This window comes from Cervus elaphus, chromosome 17 (assembly GCF_910594005.1).
Source record: "Cervus elaphus chromosome 17, mCerEla1.1, whole genome shotgun sequence".
Lineage (NCBI taxonomy): Eukaryota > Metazoa > Chordata > Mammalia > Artiodactyla > Cervidae > Cervus > Cervus elaphus.
This window is the reverse complement of record NC_057831.1, coordinates 20,972,416-20,986,699: the sequence shown is the minus strand read 5'-3', so window position 1 is coordinate 20,986,699 and position 14,284 is coordinate 20,972,416. Positions and strand designations below refer to the sequence as shown.

The window sequence follows — 14,284 nt, the reverse complement described above, 5'->3', positions numbered from 1 at the left end:
TTAGACCTTGGAATTCTTTTAGAATCCCCTCGCTGCATGACTCAACAAAGAATGATATAATTAGCTACAGCTGACTGGAGGGAGAGGCTAAAGATCACCAAGCAGAATTCAATCCAGCCTGTGCCAGGTACTGTGCTGGGCACAAGGGATATGATATAGTGACACTGCTCTTGTCCTCCTGCTGGTTCGTGTCTTGGGGGAACCTCAATTTGGTGGAGAAGCAGTTCCACCAGTGCTTTAAGAGTTACTCTAGGGGACGCAAAGGGCTAGAGAAACACAAGCTACAGGAGTCTCAGCCAAGTGAAAAATTATAGGGGCCTCCTTCCTGGGTAAGTGTCAGCTAAGCTTGGACCCAAAGGGTAAGTGGAAAGGGTGTCTGTATGAAGGGAGATGCTGATTCACTTTGCTATACACCTGAAACTAACACAACAATGTCAGTCAACTACATGCCAATAAAAAACAAAAAAAAAAAAAAAGAAGGAAGATGGAGTGTTTTCTAGGTCAAAGAAAAGATTAAAAAAAAACAGAGGCAGGCAGAGGGGGTATTACAATCTTACTCCAGATATCCATTCTGTTTTCACCTGCTCCTCATCCTCCTTTCCTTCTAACTCTAGTTCCTAGCCTGTCGGTTAGCCCCTTTCTCTCTAAGCATCCACTGCTCAACCCAGGAACCTATAAACACAGAAAATAAGGAGCAGCCACCGAAACCTGGAACCAGCCTATGTTACACTTCAAAAATTTTATTTTCTGCAGAAAAAATATTTTGACTACTATATTTTTGGAGTTCATTAGAAAGATCTGAAATGGATGACACCAAGCTGTTTGCCTAAAATAATGTCCCAAGCCCAAAATGGCATGGATGTTTCCTGAGATTAAAATAGAAACTTGTTTTGCTAACAGAAAACAACTTGGAAATCAAAGAGTCATTTAAGTTGAAACCATTATTTTTCCTTTTCTTGCAGAAAACTCCTATGTTTATACTCACTAAGAGATCAGGATAGTGGGGTCACTCTGCCACAGAATTTTCCATTAAAAATTTAAAGTTGGAGAAATCTCAAAAAGAAAATAAAGGTCAGGGGTAAAGTTTGTAACATAGCAAACTCAGTTGATAAACATTTATGAGCACCTACTACATGAAACACACTGAACAGAGAAACTTGCCCTTGTAGAGTTTGGCTTCTAGCAGGAAGAAGACGGGCAAAATAAGAAATAAGCAAATTATATAGGAAACAGAATGGCACAATGGTAAAGAATCTGCCTGCCAATGCAGGAGACCCAAGAGAGGCAGTCTCGATCCCTGGGTTGGGAAGAGCCCCTGGAGGAGGAAATGGCAACCCACTCCAGTCTTCTTCCCTGGGAAATTCTATGGACAGGGGAGCCTCGAGCTACAGTCCATGGCCTCGCACAGTCGGACAGGATTGAGCGCACAGGCACACACAAACACAGGAAACTAGGAGATGAGTGGTTTGCAGAAAAGACAAAGAATAGGCAGGGGACATCAGAAGGGGACAGGTTGCAATTTTCAATAGGGTGGTCAAGACTGGTCACCTAAAAGAGGTGACAGGAGCAAAGACAAGTGAGGATGAGAACCACTCAGAGAATAGCTATCTGGGTTGAGGTGGACGTGACCGTCAGTGGCCTGAGGCAGGAACGCCTGAGTGTGGAAGAAAGGCATGGGCGACCACGGATTAGAGGAAGGAAGGGCATGGGCTGTTAGGTCGGAGAGGTATGGGAGGCCAAACCAGTGCCCTGGGCAGTCATTCCGGGTGGGATGTGGGAAGAGAGGTGACTTGATTGGACTGATGCTTTAACATGAATTTTAGGATAATCATTGCGTGTTTTTATTTGAACACAGCCCTTCTACAATACATTTCACTCAGCAATAACAGAGCAATAATTGCTCGAAATGGTTCTCTAAATGATCTCCGAGGATCAGGCACCACAAGACTTAAGAAGTAACTGCTCTCCCTCTCTGGTGGGCACGTGCACAGGAAGGGGCAGCCGCTGCTCTCCTCCTCCTGCGCTGAGTGAGCTGGCGGAGATGGAAACAGTCTGCACCTCTCTGCAAAACTCGAAGACGCCAGGCACTTCGTTCGGTTGGTTACAAAATTTTTAAAATCCCTGCCTCTGCCAGCTCTGCGGGAGAAGCAAACTCCCGGAGTTTGCCTTCGCTAATTTGTCCAAGTCGTGCTGCGGTTTCGCGTACCAGCAGACACAGCTCAGCTCCGGCCCCACAAACCTCTCATCTTGGACTTCGCCCTCGGGTGAGAGCTACGGCTCGCCCCTGCGGTCCCCACCTGTTCGGAAGGACCCCGCGGGGCGCGCACCTACGCCCCGGGCCCCTCTCCTCCCCGGCTCAGACTTTCCTGCCGAGCACCCTGCTCTCCCTGGTCTAGGCCGGGCTGGCAACTCTTCTCCCAGCCTGGCGGTCGCCCCGCTTGGCTGGTCCCCAAGAAACTCTGCCTTCCCGCAGTGCCCCCGCCCCCGAGCTTCCCGCCGAGGGGCCGGCTGGCTTCACCCCTCACCCGGGGACCCGAGGGCGGCGAGCCGGGCGCACGCGCGCCCCCCGCCCCTGCGCCCCTCCCCGCAGGCGGCGCGGCTTCCCGGGCAGCGCCTCCCCTCGCGGGGAGGGAGCCGGAGGGGCTCGGGACGCCGCAAGCAGACCTGCTCCGGCTGCGCGCCGCGCGGCTCTCCTCCGAGAGGGGCAGCAGTAGCCTCGGCGGCCGCAGCTCTTCCGGGGAACCGAGCACGCCTCTCGTGCGCCCCCAGGACCCGCCACCTGCTCCCCGCTTGCAGCTGAGCCGCCGCCCGAGATGGATTTCCTCCTGGCGCTGGTGCTCGGGTCCTCGCTCTACCTGCAGGCGGCCGCGGAGTTCGACGGGAGGTAAGTCGGCCCCGGGGGACCCTCTCCTGCTCTATCCAGCGCTAATTTCACACCTGCCTGGGGTCCCGTGTCTCTGCTCTCGGGCCAGAAGCGGGGCCACCGCACGGCCTCGGCGGGAGGAGAGCCGTCGAGCTGCCGTCTCCACCAGTGGCTGCCCAAGGCCTAGAGGGCGCGCCCCCCTGCGCGTCCGGGAACCCGGGAGAGGCTGCGCTGCGGGGCGGGCCGCCGAGCCCGACTCGGGGCTGCGGGAGAAGGGAGCTGGAGCCCGGCATTTGGGCTCTGAGGGCGCGGGTAAGCTGCCCCACAGGCGGTGACGTGCGGGACATCCCTGGGCTGGGAAATTCTTGCTTTAGACAGCTCTGCAGTGGGGAAACTTCCAGGAGGTCCGGGCCACATCCCGGCTGGGGGCTGTCACGGTGAGTCACACAAAGGGTAGGGAGAGGAAGCCACTGTGCTTCCAGGGGGAGACTTGGTTTCCTTGGTGGGAGGGAGGACTCAAAATAAGGACCGAGGGGCCGGGGGGAGGACGCTGCGCGCGCGTGTGTGGGTGCCTGGGCGCACACACAGCTCCCGAGACCTCGGGCGAGCCTGACTGCTGCGTGCTCTGACAGGTCCCAACAACCCCAGGCTCTGCTCCGCTCCCGTCACTCAGCCGCTCCTCCTACCGCAGAGCGAGGAGCCCTCGCCCCGGCTGCCAGATCGGCTCCCGAGAGTGTGTGCACGCGTGTGTGTGAGTGTGTGTGTGTGTCGGGAGGGCGTGCTTCGTTACTCCACCTCGGTGCAACAACAGACCAGACTCGCCCCGAGCGCCCATCGCTGCTGCTTAAGCAGAAAACAGGCAGCAGCAGCCAGGAGAGATTTTTGACTTGGGTCCCCCCCGCCACCCCGTCAGCCTCCTGCAGTGACCCTCGCCCCCGCCCCCGCGCAGCCCGAGAGACTGCCGCACCTGTTTTACCCGCAGTCTTGGAACGAATCAATTCCACGATTGATTGGCTTTCTTGTGCCTGGAAGGAACGGAGGGGAGCCAGTGGAGCGCTGAAGAGAAAAAGCGCAGCCGCTTGTTTATCACCTGGTCGCAGGAAATGGAAAGTTCGGGGTTATTTGTCCTTTGGGCTCGGGGGCAGAAGCGAGAGTTGAAGGCAGGGGGAATGAAAAATCAGTTAAGTTTAAAAAAAAAAAAAAAGTAGGTAGCGGCCAGAGGCTGTTTTATTTTATTAACGCAATGATTTCACCGCCTTCGGGTATCCTGTGCGTTTTTTGCACACATATTTGCAGCAAGACATAACCACATGGTTATGCATAGATTTTCATGTAGTCTTAAAAATATCTAAAAGGGACGATTAAAATATTGATCCTTTGGGGTGGGGGGAGGCGGGGAGAGTCGTCGAGGTAGGTGTGAATCTAAACAAGTAACCGATGTACCAAGTAAGGTGTCAAGGTGGCATCTGGTTGGTAAATCGCATCCTGAAACCTAGTGTTTGCTTTAGCCCTTATTGATGTTAGAGAGGACGGTAACACGAATTGTTGATGCAGAGAAGTTTCAAACTACAAGGACATTTCAGATGTTAGCTACACTTTAAACTCTCCTTGGTTTCATTTAGTCTTCTTTCTCAAGTACATTTTTTTTCTGAAAACTTTTTTTGCAGAAGAGTCATATCTCAAAAAGAGCTATGTTCCATCTGATTTTGAGAAACCTCCCCTCTTTCTGCCCCTTCCCACAAGTACCCCCTTATACAAGGCAGAATTTTTTTTTTCTGCTTTGACATGTCTGATTTAATACTTTTCAGTTTACCATGAATCAGCCAAAACTGGCTTTCCCCTCAGTAACAGGTGTTGGCCTTTGAGGAATCTGTTTTATTTCAAACTTCAGAAACCATCCTGTGAGTGGCAGCCTTGAGAATTCTTGGTTTTAGCTGGTGCTATTTCCCTGTAAGAAAGGATCTTCCCCTCCTTTTCCCCCTCAATTATTGCGCTGTTGTATGTGTGTCTGTCTGATGTTTGAAATTAAATCATAGCAGAACCATTTCCCTGAAGGTGTTCTGTTGTTTCATTTCTTAAGGCATGAAAGGGTTCGTAGAAAATTGTTGGGTGTGATTAAAAAGTGTTTCTAAAGTAATCAAGAGGAAATTATTTTTAATTTCAAGAGTGTATTTAATTTGAATCTCTTTGGTAGGTGGCCCAGGCAAATAGTGTCATCCATTGGGCTGTGTCGTTACGGCGGAAGGATTGACTGCTGCTGGGGCTGGGCCCGCCGGTCCTGGGGACACTGTCAGCGTGAGTATCAGCCCAGGGCCTCCAGCATCCGGGGGGGCGGGCCGTCCACTGTCGGTCATGGCTTCACTGCACATCGGAGGGCTCATAACTGAGCAAGGCTTCCTGGTGTGGTTCTGAAGTGGGAGTTGCCCCTGACCTCTTATTCTGCCCCTGTCCAACCGGAACCCCCTACTAAAGTAAGGTACCAGTTTTGTTATTCACAGAGGTACCTAGGACGCTCATTTTAGCATCTGTCCTCAGTACCTTGTTTTCCCATCAGGCTTACTCTTTGCTGTGGGCTGTGAGATGGGGGTAAGATAGTGAGTCTAGACTGTATTTACACTAAATAAACTCTGAACCTTACAGCACTTATAAATTCCTTGCCATAGCTGTTGTATAAAGTGGCCTATTTGTAAATCTTTTTTTTTTTTTGAAGTGAGATTGTATTGACTGGATTCTAAATGGACCACCCAGTATATTCAAATAACACTTTAAAAAAAAAATCATTTTGTTCTATGAGTAGTCAACATCATGCACTAAGTGCCAAACCAGAACACTGATTTTTTTACCTTTTCCATAATCACAAATGGATATTTTAATGGTAAAAATCAGAGCCATATCCCAGAAGTTTGAGAAATTCATTCCCACCTTTTTATCTACATCTTAAAATTTTATCTTTCCCAGTTGCCCTAACAAAAAAAAATTCACAAAACAGTCAAGTAAATTTCTGGGAATCTTTGGATCCCTAGGTTGGTATGTCTGATTAGATGGTGGAACTGAGTTGATTTCGATGTATTCCAGTGTTTTTAACAGTAATAAAAAAGGGGCTTAGAGAAATAGGGAAGAGTAGTTAAAAAGGCTGGAGCTGGAAAGGGAAGAGCTTGCCTTCTGAGAAGTGTTGGCGAGATGAGGAGTCAGGTAAATTGCAGTTTGGAAAGCTAGGCGTTCCCTTAGTTATTTCAGTCTTTGGGGATGTCTGCCTCTAACTTTGTGAAAGAGGGAGAGTAACAGCCCTGGGTTACTCTGGTAACCTTAAACATCTCTGGTTAAGGAGGAAAAGGTAAAGGGGACTCATGGTTGTTTGCTTGCTCCTTGCAAGCCACTGGGCCAGACTTGCTGCCAGCTGGGTCACTGCTGCTTTAATTAAAGGCAGATGGTGGTAACTCCAGTTTTTGGTAAACAAAAGAGCAAGGTAAAGCTTCTATGTCCCTACTGGTTAGTCTATTTCATGTTGTTTTTAAGGGAAGATGGTCAGAGAGAAGAATGGTACCTGATGGGCTATAGTCTATGGTCCCACTTATGCCCCTGGGACAGAGGTGTTTGCACAGCTGGAGGCCACAGGTGTGGAATTTGAAGAGCAGTCAGGTGTTGATAAAGGTGAAGAGAGGATTCTTCTCTTGACCCAATCAATATACACACCTCACCTGAATAAAAGATAAGTAGCTTCTTGGCAGGAAGGAAGGTAGTCTCCACCTCCTTCACTGCCCTAGTTTTCTGAACACCCCCAAAGTGAATGTTGCAGCACTGTGGGGTGTGCACAGGCCCCCAGCCCCACCCGGGACGAGGCTGCCTGGCTTATCACACTGGAGGGCACCTCCCGTGAAGGCAGCGTGCCAGGGCAGTCGGCAGAGGCCAGCGGAGGAGGAGATTTGCACTCTGCCAGCTGTGCTAAAAGAATTTTGAGTAGAAAACTCTCTTAGAGGGTCATCAACTGTGGAATTCCCCCAGAAAGAGCTGTTTTATGTCTCTTTATCTTGGAATTAAATTTTCTCTGATACACATTGCCTTGGCAGTTCTGAATCTGAATGAGTTTAAGACCTTTGAGGAGTCCAGTGGTATAACAAAATTTAAACATCCAAGTGATTCCCTAGCATTTCACTTTCTGTGCAGTAGTTTTCCCAGCAGATACGGGACACTCTACTTTTCTGTACCTTCATTTTGTTTCTGAAAGACAGCACAAGCAGTCAAATGTAGTATTTGATAGTACTTATCTTTTCCTTCTTGCATGGGATCCAAGGAAGCTGCAACATGGCATGAGTTAGTTATTGAAGTGGTGATAAAAGCTTTAAGGTGATCCTGCACAAATCCTAGTTTATCTTAGATTTGATGAAAGTTTGAGAGGCAGCATAATGGAGGAAATGTGGACTCTGGAGCTAGACTGCCTGGGTTTAAACTTGTTCCACCTCCTGTTAGCTGTGTGACCTCGAAAGATCATTCAGTCCCTCTGCGCTTTGTTTTCCTCATCTCTAAAGTGGATCTAAAGTAGTACAATACCTCCTAGGACCATAACAAAGTTTAACTAAATTATCATTTGTAAAGCATGTAAAACTACTCCAGGCATACCCTGTTATGTGTGTCTGGTGAAATTAAAGAAATATAAAGGAATACTGGTGTTGACACAGTGTTATGGGATGGGTCCTTATGTGCCATCAGATTCTTTGTTCTTTATACTGCCTATATATAAAAAAATCGTTACGAGATCCTCTTTGTTGCAGTAAAATAAAATGCCTTTGAAAAGGGCCAGATGGCTCTTTACCATTAATATTATAGATGGTAAGAGTTTTAAAAATGAGTTCAAAGATGGATGCTTCCTTGCCTGTGTTTTATTTTTACAGAATCTCAGATGGCCCCAGCATCTCTTACCAGTTCAGAGATCCCTCTGTCTTTGTTTTGCTATAAACAGGTAGAGGAATGTGCTTGTTGGGGGGGAGTCAGCTCCAAGTGGGAGTGAACAGCACCAAAAAGAGGCTTGCCGGGGACAGAAGGAAAACTCCTGATTGGTTTTAAAGAAAGCTTTTGTGAAATTTAAACCCTTGTCACTATATTTATTCGAGGAAAATAGACTTGCTATTCTTTAACAGTTCCATCTGGTAATGGATTACCTATAAAAATTCCGAACAGCTTCTGGGAAATCTAATGTGAAAAATGTTTTTGCTTTTCTGACCCTTTTGTAATTTCAGAGTCCCTTTCCCATGAGGAGCAGTCTCCCTTCCTCAACAAGGTGCCCTGGTTTTCGTTTTTCTGAATGATTCACTTTGAAATTTTCCTTCAAATCAGCGCAGCAAAGCAAAAGGCAGCAATTCCCTCCTGTGTGCAGTACCGCCCAGTTTATCCCTTAGGAGAGGTGTGAGTTGGGGGAGATCTCACACGCCAGAGCACTGACCCTGTGGTGTCTATTCCATTTGGTTAAGCACATGTGAGATGTTTTGACTCAATGTTTATGTGAGTCGTAAACTCACCGTTTATGTGAGTATATGTATTTACCCAAAAGAGGCTGTGTTTCATTTTCACTTGCTGCCCACCTTTTCATGGACGATTCACCTGGCATGGGGCTTGCACTGCTCAGCCTGCAAGTCCAGCCACAAAACCGTGTTCAGCCAGACCTCCCGCCCTTTCCTCTGGGACTGAGAAAGGAGGGATCAGAGATGCTCCCCAACAGACACAGGAGCCATCCTCCTGCATCCTGCCCATGCCACCCAACATTTCCACCTGGCTGGGGAAAGCACGCCCTGTTCCAGAAATAGGCAGGTTACGTTTTCACTGTGCTTTCAGAGGTCATACCTGTACCTTCCTTCCATCCTTTGATTCTTTGTTTTGTATTCTTGACTCAAACAGATCTCTGCATGTTGAGGATTCAAAATTGGAGTTTTTAATTAACTGTCTTGGACTTTACCTTTATTGACTATTGCTATAACTCTGGACTGGAAAAGGGAGATTTTTTCATATGTTTGCAACACACTGGATAGGTCTATGTTTACAGAACACAGCACGTTAATCACTCAGAGGATCACAAACTGCTTGTTTCTTGCTCTGTAGTTATTTCTGCCTAACTTCCTTAATATTCCCATCATGTTAATGGCACTTTTCAATTACTTTAACAATTTCTCTACTCCTAACAAGTGGAGATCTCAGTAATAAAGATTTCTCGGTGTTTCTCTGATTTTAAAAAGCCATGTATGCCACGGAAACAGTTCTTAACTAAAAACACTAGGCCATTTGAGACAGCTGAGTGGGGTTCTGACTTTTGAACCTGATTAGCTATTTAACATTTCTCAGCTGCACTTTTGCCAGTTTACAAGTGGATTTCCAAGGTGCCCTGCAGCTCTAAATCCCACCTGAGGACTTCCTTTCAATTGAAAAGTATACAGGATCTAGACATTGCATTTCTGTATGGTGGTTTTTCTGTTTACTGGGAGGTTTGGCTCTCTATGTGGCTGTAACAATAGTGTTTCTGTCGAAAGCACTTTGTGAAGGTGTGAAGAAAAATTCAAAATGCAACTAGTTCTAGGTTTCAACAGAGCTATTCAGTTCTGAGTTCTTTGGCTGTCCTTGAGCAATTTTCCTTAAGACCAGGAAAAACGCGGGAATTTTGTTATGTTTCTTTGGAGATTTTGGTGAGAAATAAAACCCACACCTAAAGTTTGATTTTACTTTACTAGTTCTAAACCTCATTTCCTCCTACCGCCCCCCACCCTGAAGTTAGTAAAGGCTACACCTGTACAATTGCCATGTAAAGTGAAAATTCTGGATTCTTAAAAGCGCTTGATAACAGGTTAGTTCAAGGACTAACTCAAGGACTGAGAAACAGTAATTCATTCTGAAACTGTTTTGGAATTGTACCTCCAATAATTTCATTTGGATAATATGTGTTATGGCTAATGATTGTGGATCACTAGAAAGAATGATGAGCAAATTATTGAATTTATTATTTCTGTATGTCAAGTGAAATGGTTATTAGTTGAAACAATTTTGATACAGTAAAATGAAACACTTAAAATTCATATTTTATGCCTCATTCACATCTGGTTTCAGAAATCCAGCCACATAAAAGGAACGTGATTTGTTCATTTTTGCTCCCTATATTAGTCATTGATTTCATGTTCCTAGTCACAAAAATACGGAGATTACACCCTTCTTTGATTATTTGGATTTTGAATCCTTTTTTAAAATAGGAGTAAACGAGAAATACTGGAAGTGATTTTGAAGGCCACCTCTAGTGTTCCCACTCTGTTCCTAGTAGAGAGTGCCTTGCCTTTAGTAGTGAACAGCTGTGGCAGCCTGCACTGGATGTGAATCCGCATTTTATGGATGAAGCAGTTTTATCTATCCACACAACTGTGTGCATCCCACCAGGAGTGGTTGGGTTCTCAAGGCAGGCTGTGCTGCTCAGAGCCGCGTTGAAGATTGCCAGCAGGTCCTGGGCCAGCTTTAATGGAGTTGAGCATGCTTCACTGTCTTATTAATGTTTATCAGCTTCCTCCTCTAATCTTGGGGTGAGAATGCAAAATGTCATGGTTTATTTTTGGAGGTAGGAAGAAATGCTAGGCAGTGGTCCATCTTATAACTACTCTCAGCCCTCTGTCTGAATTTCCACATCCTTAAGAAGTAGTCTTCAAGATTAACCAACCACGCACTTTCCATGAAAAGGTTATTTAAGAATGGCATGTACTTTGGGTAACTTCAAGTGGTCCTGGACTGTAGATTCCACACCAAAATCAGAGCTGAAGAAGTTTGACCTTTTCACACAGGTAGTTTTGGAGGATGAGTCTTCTTGCAAGTCAAGGTTCAGAGAAATTACCTTGTTCCTTCATTCTTTCCCCTGATTAGAACTGATCTTTATATCTTACTATTGAAAGCTACTAATTTCCTTAGAGGGCTTCCCAGGTAGTGCTAGTGGTAAAGAACCGGCCTGCCAATGCAGGAGATATGAGAGATGGGGGTTCCATCCCCCAGATGATCCCCTAGAGGAGGGTATGGCAACCCACTCCAGTATTCATGCCTGGAGAATCCCCTGGACAGAGGAGCCTGCAGGCTGCAGTCCACGGGGTAGCACAAAGTCAGACCGACTGAAGCGACTTAGCATGCTCCTAAAATCCCCATTTCAGCTAATCTGGGTGGGTCTTAACCTTTGTAGACCGGAAATGTTAGCACTTCTCAGCCTGGGATGTCAGGTCAAGTGAAAGGAAGCACTTTAGTGGCTAGAAGTTCAGCTGCTTCATCTGCCCTCAAATACCTGCCACACGGAGTTGCTGCCTGAAAGCGTATGCACACCTGATCCCAAGGAGCCTCTTCTGGCCCAGAACCGACACTGTTTCCTCCTCTGAAATTTTTTGATAAGCTTTGAAAAATGTAGGTGTACTCCTCCACCCTCCCCTCCTGTGGCAATTGTAATGGCGGTTTTCAGCTGTAGAGTTCATGTTATATGCATTTTCAGTCAATTGAATCAACCACATGCGTTTAAAATGACAATCCAGTGATGCTGAGTGATTCCCTGCAGTTTTCTTCAGAGAATAATGGAATATATTTACAGGGGAGATGAAAGGGAAGAGGAGATGAGTTCTTAGCCTTAATTCTTACTACTTCCCACTCCCCTCAACTAGAGCGGATACTTTTGTCTCTCTCCCAGCAATTTTCTGCAGGTTTAAAATTTTTTCCCACTAATCTTTTAAAAATATGTATTTATTTTATAAGAGAAAGTGTGTTCAGATCCTTAAATACCCCTTGTCAGACAATAATATTACCAGGTTTTTGTATAATTTTCAGAATTATTTTACATATTTGTAGGCAAATTCCTATATTCCACCCCCTACCTCTTTGATGCAAATGAAAGCATGCGCTATACACCATTTTACCTTCTTTTTCTTAAAAATGCATTTTGAAAGTCTTTATCATCAGTACATGAAGCAATTGCTCATTTTTTTTTAAATTTATTTATTTTTTCAGTGGGTTTTGTCATACATTGACATGAATCAGCAATAGATTTACACGTATTCCCCATCCCGATCCCCCCTCCCACCTCCCTCTCCACCCGATTCCTCTGGGTCTTCCCAGTGCACCAGGCCCGAGCACTTATCTCATGCATCCCACCTGGGCTGGTGATCTGTTTCACCATAGATAATATACATGCTGTTCTTTCAAAACATCCCACCCAATTGCTCATTTTTTAATGAATGTGTAGTATTCCACCATATGACTATGTTATAATTTATTAACCAAAGTTCTCCCTCTTCGTAAAGTAATAGCATGAAGTAAACCTAGTCGGTACCTTCTTTTTTCATATAATACTACATTTTGGAGGCTAGTCCTTATCAGTTCACGTAAGCCTGATTCGTTCTTTTAAATGTGGATGTACCATGTTGTTGTTCAGTTGCTAAGTCGTGTCCAACTCTGCAATCTCATGAACAGCCGTGCTTCAGGCTTCCCTGTCCTTCACTATCTTCTGGAGTTCGCTCAAACTCATGTCCATTGAGTCAGTGATGCTATCTAACCATCTCATCCTCTGCCATCCCCTTTTCCTCCTGCCCTTGATCTTTCCTAGCATCAGGATCTTTTCCAATGAAACGGCTCTTTGCATTAGATGGCCAAAGTATTTGGAGCTTCATCTTCAGCATCAGTCCTTGCAATGAACACCCAGGACTGATCTCCTTTAGGATGGACTGGTTTGACCTCTTTGCAGTCCAGGGGACTCTCAAGAGTCTTCTCCAACACCACAGTTCAGAAGCATCAGTTCTTCAGCCATTAGCCTTCTTTATGGGCCAACTCTCACATCCATACATGACTACTGGAAAAACAACAGCTTTGACTAGACGGACCTTTGTTGGCAAAGTAATCTCGGTTTTTGGAAACGCTATCTAGGTTGGTCATAGCTTTTCTTCCAAGAAGCACGCATCTTTTAATTTCATGGCTGCAGTCACCATCTACAGTGATTTTGGAGCCCAAGAAAATAAAGTGTCACTGTTTCCACTTTCCCCCGTCTATTTGCCATGACGTGATGGAACCAGATGCCATGATCTTAGTTTTTGGGATGTTTAGTTTTAAGCCAACTTTTTCACTTTCTTCTTTCACCCTCATCAAGAGGCTTTTTAGTTCCTCTGCTTTCTGCCATTAGAGTGATATCATTTTCATATCTGAGGTTGTTGATATTTCTCATGGGAATCTTGATTCCAACTTGTGATTCATTCAGCCCAGCATTTTACATGACGTACTCTGCATATAAATTATATAAGTGGAATGTCAATATACAGCCTTGATGTAATCCTTTCCCAATTTGGGGCCAGTCTGTTGTTCCATGTCTGGTTCTTCCTGTTGCTTCTGGTCCTGCATATACGTTTCTCAAGAGACAGGTAAGGTGGTCTGGTATTCCATCTCTTTAAGAATTCCCAAGGTTTGTTGTAATCGACATCCAAGGCTTTAGCATAGTCAATGAAGCAGAAGTAGTTTTTTTTTAAATTCTCTTGCTCTTTGTATGATCCAGTGAATGTTGGCAATTTGATCTCTGGTTCCTCTGCCTCTTCTAAATTCAGCTTGTATATCTGGAAGTTCTCAGTTCTTATACTGTTGAAGCCTAGCTTGAAGGATTTTGAGCATGACCTTGCTAGCATGTGAAATGAGCGCAGTTGTACATTCTTTGGCATTGCTTTTCTTTGAGACTGGAAGGAAAACTGACCCTTACCAGTCCTGTGGCCACTGGTGAGTTTTCCAAATTTGACGTATTGAGTGCAGCATTTTAACGGCGTCACCTTTTAGGATTTGAAATAGCTCAGCTGGAATTCCATCACCTCCACTAGCTTTGTTCATAGTGATGCTTCCTAAGGCCCACTTGATTTCACATTCCAGGATGTCTGGCTCTAGGTGAGTGGTCACACCATCGTGATTATCTGGGTCATGAAGATCTTTTTTGTACAGTTCTTCTGTGTATTCTTGCCACCTCTTCTTAATACCGTCTCCTTCTGTTAGGTCCATACCATTTCTATCCTTTATTGAGCCCATCTTTGCATGAAATGTTCCCTTGGCATCTCTAATTTTCTTGAAGAGATCTCTAGTCTTTCCCGTTATATTGTTTTCCTCTATTTCTTTGTATTGTTCACTTAAGAAGGCTTTCTTATCTCTCTTTGCTATTCCCTGGAACTCTGCATTCAGTTGGGGATATCTTTTCCTTTCTCCTTTGCCTTTTGCTTCTCTTCTTTTCTCAGCTATTTGTAAGGCCTCTATAGACTTTGCCTTCTTGCATTGCTTTTTCTTGGGGATAGTTTTGGTCACCGCCTCCTGTACAATATTACAAAGCTCTGTCCATAGTTCTTCAGGCACTCTATCAGATCTAATCCCTTGAATCTATTTGTCACTTCCACTGTATAATCGTAAGGGATT

The 14,284-nt window shown here is 45.5% G+C and overlaps 1 protein-coding gene across 7 annotated transcripts in view; it reads left to right on the top strand.

Moving 5' to 3' along the window:
- The first annotated feature begins 2,644 nt into the window (after positions 1–2,644).
- NPNT (nephronectin) overlaps positions 2,645–14,284 on the top strand; it is a 76,379-nt gene continuing 64,739 nt past the window's right edge. The window contains exons 1-2 of one of the 7 annotated variants that reach the window (XM_043870976.1): positions 2,645–2,884; positions 5,058–5,158. In XM_043870976.1, coding sequence (XP_043726911.1) covers positions 2,814–2,884; positions 5,058–5,158 — 172 coding nt within the window. In that variant the 5' untranslated portion in view covers positions 2,645–2,813. The remainder of the gene's footprint in view (positions 2,885–5,057; positions 5,159–14,284) is intronic. The other 6 variants (XM_043870969.1, XM_043870970.1, XM_043870971.1 and 3 more) reach the window with 6 other exon arrangements.